This window comes from Macaca nemestrina, chromosome 11, assembly GCF_043159975.1.
Source record: "Macaca nemestrina isolate mMacNem1 chromosome 11, mMacNem.hap1, whole genome shotgun sequence".
Lineage (NCBI taxonomy): Eukaryota > Metazoa > Chordata > Mammalia > Primates > Cercopithecidae > Macaca > Macaca nemestrina.
The window spans coordinates 2,863,377-2,876,833 of NC_092135.1; the positions used below are offsets into that span (position 1 = coordinate 2,863,377).

Below are 13,457 nucleotides of genomic sequence, written 5' to 3' on the forward strand. Positions count from 1 at the left end.
TGGCCTTAGTTGCGAACATTTATTTTGAAGTCTTCTGTTTTAAGGTTTTTTTTGTGAAATTTTGCAATCCTATTCTGCTGTGTACTTGATTAATTAAATATTTAAAATTTTTTACCTGGGGAAAAAAAATAAATCTAAAAACGTTCCCTTCACGTTTTCAAGAAAAATTTATATTCCAAAGAGGTGTACTGTGTTTTTTCCTTTTGTCATACTGCTGAGTACTCTCAGAAGTACCAGAACCCTTAGCTGAGAAGCACTGTTCTCTGTGGTTTGGGAGAATGTGAGTAAGGGACATTTCAGGGTTGAGCTGAAGAACTGGTAGCGGAGCACCTGTTGGATGCTAACTGACATTTACTTAGAAACACAAAGCTTAAAGAATGGATGGATGCAGTGGTATGTAAAGGAAATTGTGAGAATGGGAAAAAATAAGCATTTGGCCAGAACAGAAAAAACAAGTGTGAAAGGTAATATCACAGATGAGAGTTTCTAAAAGTAGATATCAAAGTATGTTATCTGTTGAAAGTATGTTATCTGTTATTATTTGGGCCTGCAGCAGTTGTGGGGTCCTCATACTTCTCACATGCCTGTTAGCACAGTTCATTATACAGTACAGCATGTAAAAGTAGCTCAAGCTAAATGTCCTTAGCCCTTTCCCTTGGGATACTCACGATCTAAAAGAAAAAACCTGACCCACATTTGGAGGCAGGTGACTTCCTAGAGGCAATGGCTAAGACCAAACCTGTGAAAATAACGTTCTATCCTCTTTCTTTCAGGGCCATCCCAGTAACCTGCACCACATCATGACTACAAACGTGCAGATGTCTATCATCCGCAGCAATGCTCCTGGGCCCCCTCTTCACATTGGAGCTTCTCATTTACCTCGAGGTAACGACTTGCAAGTTTTGTTCAAACTCTCAAAATGCCGTAGCAGATATACATTTGGTAAAATGTGTAACACAGAATGTGTCTAGAATCAGCTTGTTAAAGTTGCAGGACAACAGTCTGCAGAATCGTGAACCAAGTAAACCTCTTTTATTTAAAAAGAAAAAAAGGCCAGGTGCTGTGGTTCATGTCTATAAACCCAACACTTTGGGAGGCTGAGGTGGTAGGTTCACTTGAGTCCGGGAGTTCGAGACCAGCCTGGGCAACATGGCGAAACCCTGTCTCTACAAAGATACAAAAAATTAGCCAGGTGTGGTGGCAAGTGTCTGCAGTCCCAGCTATCAGGAGGCTGAGATGGAAGGATGGCTTGAGCCTGGGAGGCAGAGGTTGAAATGAGTTGCGATTGCGCCGCTGCCCTCCCCTGTCTCAAGCAAAAGAAAAAAAAATTGCAAGACAGTGGAAATAAACTTAGAGCAATCCATGTTTTTAGCGTGGTTTAATATGTGCTTATTATAGTTGCATTACCAGTGTGTGTACTTAGGCAATTAAAATGTTGAATATGGTCTAAAATTGTCCTTTGTATTGAGGAACTCCCCAAGCTTTGATAATCTCGACACGGTCTTTATTATTACTAGACTGCTTATCTGCAGCATGGTCTTCATTTTTAATGCCTAACTCACAAATACTAATACTGAATATTTTTTAAGTTAAAGATGATCTTTACCGAGTTTTTAAACTTACGTAACAATAAGATGATGATGGTAGTTATTTTTTGAGATGGGGTCTCACTGTGTTACCCAGGCTGGTCTCAAACTTCTTGGGCACAAGCGATCTTCCCGCTTTAGCCTCCTGAGTGGCTGGGACTACAGATGTGAGCCACCACACTGGCTAAGAGTAATTTATTTTTACACTTAAGTTCTAGTAGGTTGTGAGGTAATAAATGAGTTTTGACTGGAAAATTTTACCTTTTATTGGAGAGTGTGAAACAGTTGGAGATGGTTGGCAAAATCAAGTTAGCACACATAAGACCAGGTTTGCTTGGTTATAGCATAACTCAGTGTTTCTCCAAATGTGGTCCACAGACCCACAGAGGGTCTGCTGGGTGAAAACTGCAGGGTTCGGGTTAGGGTTGAGGTTAGGGTTCATAATGTGTCCCTTTCGCAATGTTGACGTCTGCTCTAATGGAACAAAGACAGTGGAAGGCAAAGTACTCGAGCCCTCGTCGGAGCTGAGGCGGTGGCGTCACGCTGCTGTTCACTGTGTGCTTTACCGCTGTGCACACTTGCAGTTACCAGAAACAAAAAGCAGCAGCAGTTTCACTTAAGATTGTCTGTGAAGAGGCAATATAAATTATTAAATCTTTTGAATACACATTTTCTTTGTTTTCTCTGTGATGAAATGGGAAGTATACATACCATACTTCAGCTCCCTACTGATTTACTATCTGAGTTTTAGGAAATATATTGATTATTTTCCTAGGGAGTATAACTAGAATAAATATAATAAACACTTTTGTTTTTCAGGTGCAGCTGCTGCTGCCGTGATGTCCAGTTCTAAAGTAACCACAGTCCTGAGGCCGACCTCGCAGCTGCCAAATGCTGCTACTGCTCAGCCAGCAGTGCAGCACATCATTCACCAACCAATCCAGGCACGTCGGAGCCCGGGGTGCATGAAGGGCGGCATGGGAGTTATTCACGCCACCAGGCACATCACGCACTAGGCACATCCTTGACCTCAGGGACTTCCCATCGAGTTGCCAAGACGTAGGGAAGTTTGAAAGATGCACAGTATCATGTGGCAAGCTGTAAGAACGCAAAGGAGAGGTGGTGGGAAGGCTTCCCGTTGGAAAGGCTGTGCTAATGAGGAATCAGAGAAGTGAAGAGGAAGTGAAGGGGGAGATGAACAGCAGCAAGGAGGCAGTGATGGTTGTAGACGGCAGTTAGTAAAGGCTGGCTAGGATTGAGGGATTTTAACTTGGATTGGGGGGATCTGTGGACTCCTAAAAGTTATGCATATATGTATGTTTGTTCCAAGAACGTGGTCCATGCCATTCAGCTGTTTTTTTTTTTAAGGAAATCTATGGCTTCATTACTACTGAAGTATAATATATTTGCAGGAAATATAGTATCTATAATTTGGGTGCTCTAGAATATGGAATATAAACTAGACTTTTTATATACAGTAGAGAGCCACTGCGTTTTTTTGTTTGTTTTTGTTTTTTTGAGACAGAGTCTCACTCTGTTGCCCAGGCTGAAGTGCAGTGGTATGATCCCAGCTCACTGCAACCTCTGCTTCCTGGGTTCAAGTGATTCTCCTGCCTTAGCCTCCCAAGTGCTTGGGACTACAGGTGTGTACCACCATGCCCGGCTAATTTTTATACTTTTAGTAGAGACAGGGTTTCACCCTGTGGGCCAGGCTGGTCTCAAACTCCTGGCCTCAAGTGATCTGCCTGCCTTGGCCTCCCAAAGTGCTGGGATTATAGGCGTGAGGCACTGTGCTCGGCCAAAAATCATTTTTTTTTTTTTTTTAAACACAATGGCTTTGTGTATCATTGAAGTAATATTGTTGAAAGATGAGATTAGGCTGGACACAGTGGCTCATGCCTGTAATCCCAGCATTTTGGGAGGCCAAGGCAGGCGGATTGTCTGAGATCAGGAGTTTGAAACCACCTTGGACAACCTGGTGAAACCCCGTCTCTACTAAAATGTCAAAAAATTAGCTGGGCACGGCGGTGCGCGTCTGTAATCCTGGCTACCTGGGAGGCTGAGGTGGGAGAATTGCTTGAGTCCGAGAGGCAGAGGTTGCAGTGAGCCAAGATCATGCCACTGCACTCCATCTGGGGCGACAGAGTGAGACTCCATCTCACAAAAAAGAAGAAAGATAAGATGAATCTAGCTGAATCACATACAGGAGGTCTGTCCCCGTAAGCACTTTCAGGGGAGAGACACATGTATGAAACAACTGGGTTTAAGATAATAAGGAAGAGTCTTGATTATGACACTGGGTAGTATCTGTCTAGCCTACAGCTTTCAAGATAAAAGACCTTTCTGGTCAAGAAAACAGAGTCGGAGGAGTATTAGGCATCTAGTAGTATACGTGATACATATGAAGGGATAGAGGGAGACGAGAATCAAGACAAGGAGCTCCCAAGTGAGGAAGCTGGTGCTGTAGCCTTAGTGTAAGACACGCACCTGCACTTGGTAGGAGCAGCAGGTAAAAGGGCTGCAGAGCTCGGCCATTTAGATGCATGTTTCAGGGTTAAGAGCGAGGGAAGAATCAGAACTCAGGTGATTCGAAGAGTAATGGTGGATACGTGGATGAAGCCCAGTGTGGAGCTCATTTTTCAGAGGAAGATTTCACACATAAGTGTGATAAGGGCACTCTGTCCATGTGAAAACATTCAGAAAGCATGTGGGCACCCTGAACCATTACCTAGAAAAGAAGACTGTTACTCTGAGTTGCCCTTGTACTCGCTAACGTAGATGGCCTGAGAGCCAACAGCTCTATTCAGCACCTGAGTAGGCCCTCTGTGGAGGTGTTGGGTTGGATGGCAGCATAAGATGTCTACACCAGGACCAACCACAGACCTGTGGCAACTCTAGATTGAAGGGTGAGGTCCCAGTGGTACCAGTAGTAGAGCAGAATTTTGATTCCAATCACATTTGCACGGGAGGGACTCATGTACTGTTCAATCAAAATGAGATTTTTTTTCCCAAAACATTTGTCAATGTTGTCTTAATAAGGGATCACCCGCCCACCTCACTGTCCCAAAGTGCTGGGATTACAGGTGTGAGCCACCGCGCTTGGCCTGGCGCTTGGTCTTATGACAACCTATCTGAAAAGAGAATTCCTTAATTGGAATGGTGAGAATTTATTTTTATTTGGGCAGAAACATACTTATCTGTAGGCTCGTTTCAAATTACACATTTAGTATTTGGCTTCCTATATTTTATTTTATTTTTGTTTTAAATGAACTGTTTTTTCTCTTTTGGTAGTCTCGGCCACCTGTGACCACCTCCAATGCCATCCCTCCTGCTGTGGTAGCAACCGTCTCAGCCACCAGAGCTCAGTCTCCAGTCATCACTACGACAGCGGCACATGCTACTGACTCAGCACTTAGGTATATATGGGGAGGATGAAGTTTGAACCTTCCTGCCTCCTCCTCCGCTTCCTCCACTCTTTTTTCTTTCATTCCTTCATTTAAGTGAATATTTATTGAGTGGCTTTTTCTTTAATGAGCTATGTAGTGTTCTAAATCCTGGGGCTAAAGCTGTGAACAAAGAAATTCCTGCCCACACAGAGCTTCTGTTTTTAGGGGCTGGAGACACAATAAATATGTAGGTTTTTAGATGGTGAAAAGTGCTTTGGAAAAAATAAGGGTAAAAGGGATTGGGAGTGACAGGGTGGGTGGTGCAGGGGACTTAGAGTTTCATGTAATGTGGTCGGAGAGAGCTTTGTTGATAATACATTTGAGTAGAAAATGAAAAGATACAATGAAATGAGTGAGCTGTGTGGTTATCTGAGAGAAGAGTATTCTAGGCAGTGGGAATACTAGTAAGTGCAAGGCTCCGAGACAGGATTCTGTTTGCCACTTACAAGGAGCACCGATGAGGCCAAGGTGGCAAGAATTAGGTTTGGGGAGGTAGCAGGGTCTCCAGATCACATAGGTCCTTAGGAGCCACGCTAAGGACATGGACTCGGCTGGGGCATGATGGAAAGCCTTAGCAGAATTTTCAGCAGAGCAATGCAATGATCTGAAGTTTCATTTGGTTCAGCCTGGTTGCTGGATAGAATAGGCTGTGGAGAGGCCAAGTTAGAAGCAGAGGTTGGGTAGAAGGGTATAGCCAGCATGTAGGAGAGATGAAGATGGATGTAGAAAGACATGGTTAGATTCTGGATAGATTATATTTTTTGGAGGGAGGGTCTCGCTCTGTCACCCAGGCTGGAGTACAGTGGCATGATCATGGCTCACTGCAGCCTTAAATTCTTAGCCTCAAGTGATCCTCTTGCCTCAGCCTCCCAAGTAGCTGGAACTCCAGATGTGCACCACCATGCCTAACTAATTTTTTTATTTTCTTGTAGAGACAGGTTCTCACTTTGTTGCCCAGATTGGTCACCAACTCCTGAGCTCAAGTGATCCTCCTGTCTCCATAAGTGCTGGGATTACAGCATGAGCCACCATGCCTGGCCCTGGGTAGATTTTGAAGGATAGAGTCAGGGAGATTTCTGAGAATCACTGGAGCAGGGGGCGGGGGTATGGGAGTGTGAGAAGGAGGGGAGTCAGGATTATTTATTTGCCAGTACTAGTTGGCCTATACACCTAACAGGGTGGAGGAGAGTGGGATTTTTGGGAAAGGAGTTTTATACTTTGATTTTAGGCATTTTAAGGTTGTGATGGCAAGATATAGTGGCTCGTGCATGTAATCTCAGCACTTTGGGAGGTCTCAGCAGGAGGATCACTGGAGTCCAGGAGTTTGAGACCAGTCTGGGCAATATAGGGAGATCCCATCTCTATAAAAAATAAGAAAGTAGCCAGGCATGGTGGTGTGTACCTGTAGTCCCAGCTACACGGGAAGCTGAGGTGGGAGGATCGCTTAAGCCCTGGAGGTTGAGTCTATAGCAAGCTGTGATCGTGTCACTGCATTCCAGCTGGGGCAACAGAGCGAGACCCCATCTCCACCAAAAAAAAAAAAAAAAAAAAGGATTTAGGCTGGGTGCAGTGGCTCGTGCCTATAACCCTGGTGCTCTTGGAGGCCAAGGTGGGAGAATCACTTGAGGCCAGGAGTTCAAGACCAGCCTCAGCAACATACCAGTATCCCATTTCAACAAATTTAAAAAAAAAAAAAAAAAAAAAGATAAGCGTGGTGGCATGTACCTCTAGCCCTAGGTACTTGGAGGCTGAGGTGGGAGGATCATGTGACCACAGGAGTTTGAGACCACGTGAGCTATGATTGTGCCACTACTCTCTAGCCTGGGCGACAGAGCAAGATCCTGTCTCTAAAAAAAAAGAAGCAAAAAAGATTTGCAGAGCCATACAGGAATAAAGTCTGGTTGGTGAGGGATGATCTTAAAGGCTTTTTGTGAGTGACACAATCAGGGATGACAGGATGCTGTTTTTCCTCATGATCTCCAAGTCACATTACAGGGAGGCTGGGGAGAGCAGTTGATCCTTGCCATGGGTTATATTGAGGGAAGGGAGTCTTTGGCAATAGCGCAGACAAGAAGGGATTCACTGAATCAAAGCAAGGACAGTAGGTTGGAGAGAGGAGCCGTTAGAAGCTAGGGAGGCACCACTGGGACCTGTCAGCTGGAAGCTGGGCAGAGTGGTGAGGAAGAAAGAGGAACTGGAGATGCCTCTTTGGTTTCCTCCTTACCTGTCCTAGTAAATGAGAAGGAAAACAAGGGAAGGAAAGCAGGTTTTAGAAAAGATGGAACTTTGGGATACTGAGTTTATCTGTGGAACAGCCAGGTGGCTGTTGTCAGTATGTGGTTGAAGAGGGGTCTGTGCTAGAGATAATGGGTTTGGGAGTGATCAATGCGTGGGCCACAGTGAAAGCCTTCAGGTGTCTATCCAAGGGTACTGGAGAGTGAGAAGAGAACCTAGAACAGAATTCTGAAGAAAATTATATTTAAATGAACAGCAATGCCTGGAACTTATCTTTAGCCATTAGCTCTATTATTTACTTGTATGACATTAAGCAGGTTTTCAATTCCCCTGATCCTTTGTTCTCTCTTCAATAAAAGGGATACTTTACTTTGTGGCAGTTATTAATAAATGTATTACCTGAGGTACAAAGCGACAGAACCGCCCAACATAAAATAGACTACTTGTTGCTCATTTTAACTTTATAAAAGTTAATATATTCAGGTGGTATGAGGAAATTCACAAGGTATAAATGGATATACAGTCATCTCTATCTATGGGGTCTTGGCTCCAGGAGCCCCTGCAGATGCTGAAATCCAAGGATGCTCAAGTTCCTTCATATAAAGTAGCATAGTATTTGCATATAACCTACGCACCTCCTCCCATGTACTCTGGCACTCTAAGTAACCTGGAGATGATTAAATCTCTCCAGGTTACTTAGAGTGCCTATTATGATGCCTACACATCACTTCATTCATGTGGATTCTGTGTAGCACTTGGTGCTCAGCTAATTCAAGTTTTGCTTTTTGGAATTTGGGGAAATTGTTTTCCCCCTTGAATATTTTCAGTCCATGCTTGGTTGAATCCATAGATGTGGCACCTATGGGTACTGAGGGCCAACTGTATGATGAAAACTAGGGGTAGGCTTTTTATTTTTATTTTTTGGCTTTTTATTTTTAATCATATTGTCAAAGTATCTTTTCCATTGTGTTGCATGTTTTAATAAAAAACTGGATATTGAATTTTGTTGAATGCATTTTTAGCATTCACTCATATAACACTAGCAACATACTGCAAGTAGTGAAAACAAAAACCCTAATCAGATGATTTTTCTCTTTATATCTACAATTACAATAAATTCCTAATGTCTAACTTTTTTTGAATTCTGCAGATAGAAATTTTTCAAGAGACCAATTTCCATAGAAGAAATAGAAAAAATTTTAAGCACTATCTCTCACAGAAGCACCAGATCCAGCTGGTTTCATAGAATTCTTTTTTGAGACAAGGTCTTGCTCTGCCAGCCAGGTTGGAGAACAGTGGCTCAGTCACGGCTCACTGCAGCCTCAACCTCCTAGGCCCAAGTGATCCTTCTACCTCAGCCTCCCAAAGCTGCGACTACGGGCACGTGCCACCATGCACCATGCCTGGCAAATTTTAAAATGTTTTGTAGAGACAGGGTCTCCCTATGTTGCCCAGGCTGGTATCAAACTCCTGGGCTCAAGCGATCCACCTGCCTCGGCCTCCCAAAGTGCTGGGATTACAATTGTGAGCCACCACACCCAGCCTTGGTTTCATAGAATTCTACCAAACCTTCAAAGGGCCAGATAAACCAGCAATAAAGAAATTGGTTCAAGGTATAGAGAAAATAGTAAACTTCCAGAAAAATATAAGTCATATCTTAATTTTTCTGCTAAATACATTCACTCTGTCAGTTCTCTGACCCTTGTCTTTTCAGTCATTACTTGGTTGAAAGAAATTTATTTTCTGTCACTTTCTTCAAAAAGGGCGTATCTTAAAGCACCAATATTTTGAAATTTTACATGCTGAGAATCATTTCCCATTTATACTTAGGCAGTAGTCTGGCTGATTAAGTGTTTTATTGTTTCTATATTCTTTCCATGACTACTTGAGGGGTCGTTTTTCCCGTGTCTTCTAGATCTGGATGTTACTGCACAGAGTCTGTTTTTTTTTTTTTTTTTTAACCCCTTACAAAGGCCTTAGTCTTTTTGCCTCATTGCCTGATTCTTTTCGTTGAATATCAGCAAATTTAATGGCATTTATTTTGTAATGACCATTATTTATGGTTTTGTTCTAAACATGGTGTGCCTTTTCAATCTGTAGCATAAAACTGTATCTATTGGCCGGGCGCGGTGGCTCATGCCTGTAATCCCAGCACTCTGGGAGGCTGAGGCAGGCAGATCACTTGAGGTCAGGAGTTTGAGATCAACCTGGCCAACATGGTGAAACCTTATCTGTCAGCTGGGCATGGGGCCGGACGCCTTTAATCCCAGCTACTTGGAAGGCTGAGGCGGGAGAATCACTTGAACACGGGAGGCGGAGGTTGCAGTGAGCCAAGATCATGCCACTGCACTCCAACCTGGGCAACAGAGCGAGACACCGTCTCAAAAGAAAAAAAGAAAAAAACTGTAATTATGAACAGTTTTTGTGAGTTATATGTTTTTTTTTTTTTTCTTTGGGACCTAGTCTTGCTCTGTTGTCCAGGCTGGAGTGCAGTGGCACAGTCTCGGCCACTGCAATCTCCGCCGCCCCCCGGGTTCAAGCGTTTCTTCCACCTCAGCCTCCCGAGTAGCTGGGATTACAGGCACCCACCACCACCCCCGGCTAAGTTTTGTATTTTTGGTAAAGACGGGGGTTTGCCATGTTGGCCAGGCTGGTCTCGAACTCTTGACCTCAGGTGATTTGCACGCCTCAGCCTCCCAAAGTGTTGGGATTACGGGCGATTCCTAAGTGTTGAATCTTTTTGCACTCCTATGTAATTTTTTTAACTGTTCCCTTTAACGTTGTTTTCATAGTCTTCTCCATCCTTGACTGCATTTTCAGCATTGTGTCTCATGTTCCACTTCTAATTTTGCCTTCATTCTTGAAACTGCTGAACAGTTGCCTTCTGTTTCTCTCGAGCTCTGCCTGTATATTTTGTCTTCTTCTGTTGTTCTCTCATCATTTCCACTGAGCTCTTAGTCTTTGCTTTGTGTTTCCATTTCATAGAAGTGGTTACTTCATTAAGGTTTTAAATTCATGGTACAGTGTTCATCTGCGTAGTAAAAGCACTTCTGGTGTGTCTCGTTCCACCTTTTGTCTTTCAGCATCTTTAAATAGATCCTGTTTTGGATCTTTTCTGAGTGTTCATCTTTGATTGGAATGACTTTATTCTGGATCCCTTATTTGTAATTGGTTCTTACTGTAGCCTGGACTATTTACCGGGTTTGGAGAAATTTTCCAAATGACTCAGTGTCCTGCGTTTGAAATTTGTTGGCCATTACTTCATTCCTGTCAGTGCAGATAGACCACTTAAAATGGCAAAGCCTCTCTTCCCTAGGTCCCCTGCACGCAATTCCCCATAGATGGGACTTTTCTGTGTCTGTGTGATTCCTGGTTTAACCCTAGATCCTTTGCTTTTTAACCCTTGGAACTGTTCCAAATGCTGCTCCACTGCCAGCTCCATTCCCGCTGTTACACGAAGATTCTGGTTTTCTCTGTCAGTTTGTGCTCCTCATTTTGGAGCATTATACTTCATTACTGGATTTTATCCCCAGAGTTATAGCCCCAGAAATTCTCTCTTCAGGCTGGGGAGGGTGGCTCATGTCTGTAATCCTAGCACTTTGGGAGGCTGAGGCAGGAGGATTGTCTGAGCCCAGGAGTTGAAGACCAGCCTGAGCAACATAGTGAGAACACAGTGAGACTCTATGTCTTTTTTTAAAAAAAAAGAAAAAAGAAAGCAATCCTTCCTTCATTGGCTCCTGAGTCTCTGGTTATCCCTACCTTTGGCAATTCTTCTGTCCTGTGGTTTGAGATTTCAGATGTCTCCTAATTTTGCGAAAGGAGGATACTATATTTCTCTTTTTTGTTTTCTTTACTATTCTGAGAGGAGAAGGAGAAAATACCACACTGGCAGTCTCTGCCTACGATACCCTTGTCCTCCAAATAAGCCAGTCATACAAGGACCTATCTGAACACTGGAGGATAATCACAAGTCCATTTATCATTTAACCCCCATATTTTCTGTAGATGTCAGATCACTGAATTGGGGCTCTATCCTTGGAGTTGCCTTTCAGACTGTTAACAAAAAAAAAAAAAAAAAAAGCTAATCTGTGGGAGAAGTACACAATTGGGTATCCCTAACCCAAAATCCATAATAAGCCAAAATCTGAAACTGAGCACTGACATGACACTCAAAGGAAATGTTGATTGAAGCATTTCTGCTTTTTGGATTGGGGATGCTGAGTCAGTAAGTATATAATTCCAAAATCTGAAACACTTCTCATCCAGAACGGTTTAGATAAGGTATACTCAACCTGTAATATGGTGATTAAGACAACAGACTAGGGAGCACTTTCTGAATGACCTTACTCCCTTTGACTGTTTTTGGTATGTGTAAGTGAGTCACTATGAACCTGTCAATGTTAAATATTCAAACTGGATTGTTTTTGTTGTCGTTTGTTTTTGTTTTGGAGACAGCGTCTCACTCTGTCACTCAGGCTGAATCACAACTTGATGCCCATCTATAGCCCCAGGTACTCAGGAGTCTGAGGCGGGAGGATACCTTGAACCCCAGAGGTCAAGGTTGCAATGGCGCGATCACAGCTCACTGCAACCTTAACCTCTGAGCTTCAAGCTATCCTCCCGCCTCAGCCTCCTGAGTACCTGGGACTGTAGGTGTATGCCAAGATGCCTGGTTAATTGTTTTATTTTTCGTAGAGACTGGGCCTTGCCATGTTGCTCAGGCTGGTCACAAATTTCTGGGCTCAAGCAGTCCTCCTGCCTCAGCTCCCAAAGTGCTAGGGCTGTGTGAGCCTCTGCTCCCAGCCTCAAAATGTTTTAGTCAAAGTCTCTTTCTTTTGCTCGCGGTGCCCCAAATTGGGCTAGTGAGAACCCCTTCGAACTGGCTCAGATGTCTTTCTTTTGAGACCCTCTCATCTGTTGCCCAGGCTGGAGTGCAGTGGCACAGTCTCAGTTCACTGTAACCTCTGCCTCCTGGGCTCTCAAGTGATCCTCCTGCTACGGCCTCCCAAGTAGCTGAGACTACAGGTGTGTGCTACCACGCCCAGCTAATTTTTATATTTTTAGTAGAGGTGGAATTTCGCCATGTTGCCCAGGTCAGTCTGGAACTCTTGGACTTAAGCAATCTGCCTGCCTTGGCCTCCCAAAGTGCTGGGATTACAAGCATGAGCCACTGTACTGGGCCTGGCCCAAGTTTCCTTTTGATGACTCCCGTTAACCTTTGAGTACTTTATTCTTTTTGATACATGATGTATCAGGCTTTCTCCTGTTTGTTTTTTTTTTTTTTCAAGTTTTCAAATCAGCCATTTCTCCTTGGTTCTTTTTAGTGGAGAGTAGTATTTGTAACCCAAGTTCTGGGTCTTAAAAGTGTTCATTGTTTCTGGTGTGTCATTGCTTCTGGGCTCTTTCTGGCGACAGAGGTACTCAGTATAGTAAAGATAGTCATGTTTTCCTGCTGATATTTTCCTCTTTATTTGTTTATTTTATTTTATTTATTTTTTTGAGACAAACTCTTGCTCTGTCACCCAGGCTAGAGTGCAGTGGTACAATCTCAGCTCACTGCAACCTCTGCATCCCAGGTTCAAGCGGTTCTTCTCCCTTAGCCTCTGGAGTAGTTGGGACTATAGACATGTACCACTGTACCTGGTTAATTTTGTATTTTTAGTAGAGATGGGGTTTTAGCATGTTGGCCACGCTGGTCTCAAACTCGATCCACCTACCTCAGCCTCCCATAATGCTGGGATTACAGACCTGAGCGACCACATGTTTTAAAATCTTATGTTAATTAAACATTTTTGGCTGGGCACGTTGGTTCACACCTGTAATCCCAGCACCGCTGAGGCGGGTGGATCACGAGGTCAAGAGATCAAGACCATCTTGGCCAACATGGTGAAACCCTGTCTCTACTAAAAATAGAAAAATTAGCCAGGCGTGGTGGCACGCTCCTGTAGTCCCTGCTACTCGGGAGGCTGAGGCAGGAGAATTGCCTCTACCTGGGAGGCAGAGGTTGCAGTCAGTTGAGATAATGCCACTGCACTCCAACCTAGCAACAGAGTGAGACTCCGTCTCAAGAAAACAATTTTTTTTTTCACTCCTTCACTGGTAATGGACACATATTGGTATTTACAGATGAAATTTAACATTAGAGTTGTTTTTTGGTTTTTGGGGTTTTTTTTGCTTTCTAAGGTTTTAT

The 13,457-nt window shown here is 43.6% G+C and overlaps 1 protein-coding gene across 10 annotated transcripts in view; it reads left to right on the plus strand.

The window, feature by feature from the left end:
• LOC105492414 (Sin3A associated protein 130) overlaps nucleotides 1-13,457 on the plus strand; it is an 86,927-nt gene that overhangs the window by 13,654 nt on the left and 59,816 nt on the right. For all 10 annotated transcript variants that reach the window (XM_011759467.2, XM_024796207.2, XM_024796206.2 and 7 more), the window contains exons 5-7: nucleotides 774-885; nucleotides 2,406-2,530; nucleotides 4,878-5,002. In XM_011759467.2, coding sequence (XP_011757769.1) covers nucleotides 774-885; nucleotides 2,406-2,530; nucleotides 4,878-5,002 — 362 coding nt within the window. The remainder of the gene's footprint in view (nucleotides 1-773; nucleotides 886-2,405; nucleotides 2,531-4,877; nucleotides 5,003-13,457) is intronic.